The 5353-nt window shown below is 46.2% G+C and overlaps 1 protein-coding gene across 1 annotated transcript; it reads left to right on the top strand.

The window, feature by feature from the left end:
• The first annotated feature begins 779 nt into the window (after positions 1-779).
• LOC133885245 (uncharacterized) lies at positions 780-2823 on the top strand. The gene is made up of 3 exons (XM_062324927.1): positions 780-1187; positions 1275-1619; positions 1825-2823. Exons 1-3 carry the CDS (start codon positions 894-896, stop codon positions 2569-2571), a joined length of 1386 nt encoding a protein of 461 aa, XP_062180911.1. The 5' UTR covers positions 780-893; the 3' UTR covers positions 2572-2823.
• The last annotated feature ends 2530 nt before the right edge of the window (positions 2824-5353 follow it).

Here is a 5353-nt window from a genome sequence, read left to right as displayed (position 1 = left end):
ATAGTAGCATATACAACCATTTTGATCTCTTCTGTCTGAAACTTCAAATCATTATTTGGATATCTAAATGACTTCAAATGAAAAGATTTTCAACTACAAAGTTATAGATCTCATTGAGGACTACAATTTTCGTAGAAATTTTGTCCCCATCCAACTTTACATGAAAAAATTATAAATTTTTAAAGATAAACTATCATCTATTATCACTGTTGGCTCATGTTACGAACCGACAGTATTACCATTATCACTGCCGGCTCGTAACACAAGCCGACAGTGATACCCGACCAGATACTATTCACCCGACCAGTCACTGTTCACATGTTATCACTATCGGTTCTTCTTATGAGCCGACAGTGATACCAATTATCACTGTTGGTTTATAACACGAGCCGGTAGTGATATTTGATGAATTATCACTGCCGATTTATGGCTAGAGCCGGCAATCGGCAAATCGTAACACAAACCAATAGTGGTGATGGAGCTAAGCATCACTGCCGTCTCAAACCATCGACTGGTAGTGATGACCCTTATTACTACCGGTTCATAAGTTATGATGATTGATTCTTCTCGCGTGGCTTTTGAGCCAGTAGTGATGCTCCATCACTGTCGGCCGATAGTGATGAATCGAAATATAAAATCAATTCTGTAGTAGTGTTGAACCCATACATACTTGGTCCCTCGCAAAATGGGATGTGATGCATATTATTAAAAGTATATAAAAATGTGATTGGTTGGCTAAAGTAAAGGGATCAGAACGTGCAGCCACATACAAGGTTGCAACCATATATATCACCCAGCTCATCGTCGTGGACACCAGCTCTCTTTTCCATTGCTGAATTAGCCAGTCAAGTAGTCGATCACCCGCTCAAGAAGATTGATCGGTATAGTTCACCATGAGGAAGGTGTGCCCTAACCTAGATCGGGAAGACGCCCTGGACACCGTGCTCGAGGTTCCAGTCCCGGAGCTCCACCACGAGCCCTGGGGCCGCAGCCGGCGCCGGCGCCGGCGCCGAACGGTCACGGCGTGGGTGCGCTCACATATGGAGCAGCTTCACAAGCGCGAAGGTGCGCCGCCTTCCCGGGCGGACGTGCAGCTCATGCTCGGCGTGATCGGCGCGCCACTAGTGCCGCAGCCCGTGGAGGCGAGGAAAGCCATTTCCGGACAAGTCATCAAGGAAGAGCCCCTTGTAAGTAGTGCTAATTAAATTGATCCCATTGACATGTTGATTAATTTGTGATTGCCATATGACTAATAAGATTGTTTAAAATTGCAGGAGGTGTCCAAGGCGAAGTACATCGTGGAGCAGTACGTCGCGGCGGCTGGAGGCGAGCCGGCGCTTAGCGCGGCGACGAGCATGTACGCGATGGGGAAGGTGCGGATGAGGACAACCAAGGGGCCGAAGGCCAAGACCGGAATGGGCGTTGTCAATGGCGGCGAGGTTGCCGGCGGTTTTGTGGTGTGGCAGAAGAGGCCAGAGCTGTGGTGCGTGGAGATGGTGGTGGCCTGCGGCACCAAGATGAGCGCCGGCAGCGACGGCAAGGTCGCCTGGCGTCAGACGCCCTGGCAGCAAGCTCACGCCTCCCGTGGCCCCCCAAGACCTCTCCGCCGATGCGTTCAGGTAGCAATTGCTTCGTCATCATAATCATAATTTCCTTCCTAATACGCAAATATATTAAACAAGACAAACAAAACTAACAATTAAGCATGCACGATGTACTTAGTTCCATACATTGAGCAACATGGCCAGTGGAACGTGCGCCCATGTGCATCCATGTGCCTTATCTCCTACAGCGTAATTAACTCGTCAATCACATGTGCTGCAGGGTCTGGACCCAAAGTCGACGGCGGACCTCTTCTCCAGGGCCGCGTGGGTCGGCGAGAAATGCATAGACGGCGACGACTGCTTCGTGCTCCGCGTCAACGCCGACCCCTCGGCTCTGCACGCCCGGAGCAGCGCCGACGTCGAGGTCGTCCGGCACGCTGTCCTGGGCTATTTTAGCCAGAGGACGGGGCTGCTGGTCCTCCTCGAGGACAGCCATCTTCTGCGCATCCGCGTGCACGGCGAGGCGGCCGAGAGCGTATACTGGGAGACCTCCATGGAGTCGTCCATCGGCGACTACCGCACCGTCGACAGCATTAACATCGCACACGCCGGCCGCACCGTCGTCTCGCTGTCCCGGTTCGGTGAGGAGGATGCAGACGCCGACGCGCGCAGTAAGAGGACGTGCACGTGCATGGAGGAGACGTGGAGCATCGAGGAGATCGACTTCAACATCGTGGGTCTGTCCACGGAATGCTTCTTGCCTCCGAGAGATATGGTACCCTGCGATTCTAAACATGTACAGAAGGATCGGGTCGTCGATCACAGCAGCAAGAAGGACGGCGCTGCCGTTTCTGCTAAGGGTACAGTTGGTACTTGCGATCCAGCACTTGAGGTCAAGGGCAAGAACAGCGGCAGCGGAGCTCGTCCGGCGGCTGCGAGAAAGGTGCTTGTTCCGGCCGCGACAGGGCTTGGCTGGTTCGGTCCGGCGAAAGTTGTGGCGGTGGAAATGGTCGACACCAACGAGTAACTCGGCGGTCGGCACGGCAAGATAACACGAAGTCATAGTTCCGGTGGCGTGTGTTGCGGCGCCCCGTCTGCTAGCGAGAAGACGTGTATAGTTTTATTATATGTGTTTAAGTGCCAGTGGTGTATATTGGATCTTTTGTTCTGCATGGTAGAAGACCAGCTGGCAGCTGCGAACCCCATAGACTTTTTCTCCATTGGAGTTTGCTTATTTTGCATAGTTGAAAGAATTTATTCACCATGTTTCCCTTTTGGAAGCTTCATTTTTACTCCAAATGGATTCTTAACAAAATCTCATAGCATCGCGGTCTAGAGATCTAACACCCTGGTCCCTTTATGCCCCCTCCCCCCATGTGTCACCTGTTCCAATCCATATACTTTGTAGCTCTGCCTGCAGCCCTAGTAGCTAGGCCAATCTTTGATCTTCTCTACCCCCCAATTCGTGAGCAGTAACTTTAGATTAACTGCTAAAAGCTTTGGATTCAAGGCCCCAAACATTTGATTCATGCCAAAAACTTCGTTCGGGTTCAGAACCAAGAACTTTCGAATTTTTGGTTTGGGATGGAAAACTTCCAGTTCATGGCCGGAAACTTTTGATTTAAATTTAAAAGATTGATGTTTAGGCCAATGAACTTCTGATTTGGGGAAATCTTTTACGCAGGGGGACACATCTGAGGTGTGTGACAGTGTGAGCCGGGGGGTGGGGGGCGTCTCCTTGCTACCATTCTCACGTGTGGCGCCTCGCAGCAATGCAGGAAGAGAAGTAGGGGAAATATATGAGTTCACCGAGGGGTGCAAGAGAGCCGAGGCCTGGAAAAGTCTAGCGCGAGCTCTCACATTGGTTGGGGGAGCTTCCGCATTTTTGCATCACGTTGCATGTTGAGGGTATTCGGTGATGAGACCGGGTAGCTTTCTTACCGTCTCATCTCACATCTATAGACTAATTTATTTTTTATCTTTTCTGCTAAAATTTTTGGATGATTATTTTGATATTTATATTGTTTTAAATAGAAAAGTTATCAACTACTAAGTTGTACATCTCGTCGAAATCTACAATATTCAAATCAAGTTTATCTCTATCCGACTCCGTATAAAAAAGTTTGTCACCAATCTGTGCACTGTTCGATAAAATAGACATAACTTTTGCATACGGAGTCCGATTTCGACGTTCGACCGCTACTTTCAAAGCTAACAAGGAGGTCCATCTGAGAAAAATACATGTATTTACATTTGTATCTTTCTTGACAAAATAAAGCTCAGAAGACTGTCGACAGGACTTCTGAAGTTTTTGGTCAAAAATTTACTTTAAAAAAAAACTCAGAAGACTGTCCACAGGACCTCTGAGTGGTTGGGGAGCTTCCACATTATAGCCAGAATGTTTTGAGTGTAAGCAATGCCTTGCGGTGTTGCGGACATCATTGGACACGATGTGGGTCGTGTGTTTTAGAGCTGGCTTGATCTTGAGGAGACGACCAAAAAGGCAAAAAGAGGTTATAGCGAACCAATTCAAAACATGACCTGAAATACCTTCACATGTATTATATTTCCCTATGAATACTATTATATTACCACAGTTTTAATTAGCTTAAAAAAATAACTCTGTTTGCTTATTTTTAAGGCCCATTTTGGTATAAAAAAGTAGATTTTGACCTTCAATTTCTCTTATAATACATTGTCAATTGCTACAAAATCAAGATTAAAATCACATTGAAATATGAATCTACTGATAAAACTTTTGTACACTAAATATGTATATAATTTGACGTCATTGTTGGTCAAATCATACAAGGTTTGAGGCTTTCAAGTCAAAATACACCTTATAAAAATGGACAGATGAATATATTTTAGTTGAAATCGATGATTAAAGTTGTGTCTTGGCAGTGGCCATGTCCATGTTTAAGAAGTTAATTTTTTTTTAGTGAGAACGGTATATAGTTTTGGTGCATTTTTTGTGGAAGGTCATCTGTACTGACATCATTTGCGTGCCTCTGACGTGCATGAGCGCTACCACGTTGACTACATGTAGCTAGCTGACCACCACCGGCCATTGACATGGTGGATTTTGAACTGGATTAGTGGGGTGCTGCGCTAGCTGTTCAGACGATATGTGTGCGTGTATGCCATCTACCAAGATCTCGCCGCATGTAATGCAGATTGATATATAATCGATGGCCATTTGGACCAGAAAATTTATGATCACATCATATGGATCATCTACAGTTAACACGATCGAATGAAACGTATTGTTGGGTTCCCAAATCAGCACTGATCGTTCGTCATCTCCTGTTTATTTCCTTGTCGTGCTAGATAACAAGGCAAATCAAATTTCGGATGACTACTTAATTTCAGGCATAATTGGTAGTGCCGATGCACATGCGTGCAGATTCGCCAATATTTTCATGTGCCATTGTCGACTTGTCCTTTTGCAGCCCGTCGATCGATCTGTCATGTAGAATGTCTCTGCGGTGCCACCATTTGACCCAACAATTTGTCCCCCACAAAAAGCAAATAAAATGAGCATGTCGACGCCACAATTCAAATCATTGGTTCATCACAAACACTAGTGCGTCAGCTATTTTAGTTTTATCTTGAACAAATACATACTTGGTCCCTCGCAAAATGGGATGTGATGCATATTATTAAAAGTGAGAACACAAGGGAGATTTATGTTGTTGATGATGAGTGATTGATGTAATTGTTGATTTAGAGCCTTCGGTTTGCATAGCATGTTTCAATTATGTTTGATTATGTTTATAGCTAACCGGGGGTGAAAACAGAGGATGTCA

Source organism: Phragmites australis, chromosome 11 (assembly GCF_958298935.1).
Source record: "Phragmites australis chromosome 11, lpPhrAust1.1, whole genome shotgun sequence".
NCBI classification, from domain to species: domain Eukaryota; kingdom Viridiplantae; phylum Streptophyta; class Magnoliopsida; order Poales; family Poaceae; genus Phragmites; species Phragmites australis.
This window is presented reverse-complemented; position numbering and strand designations above follow the sequence as displayed.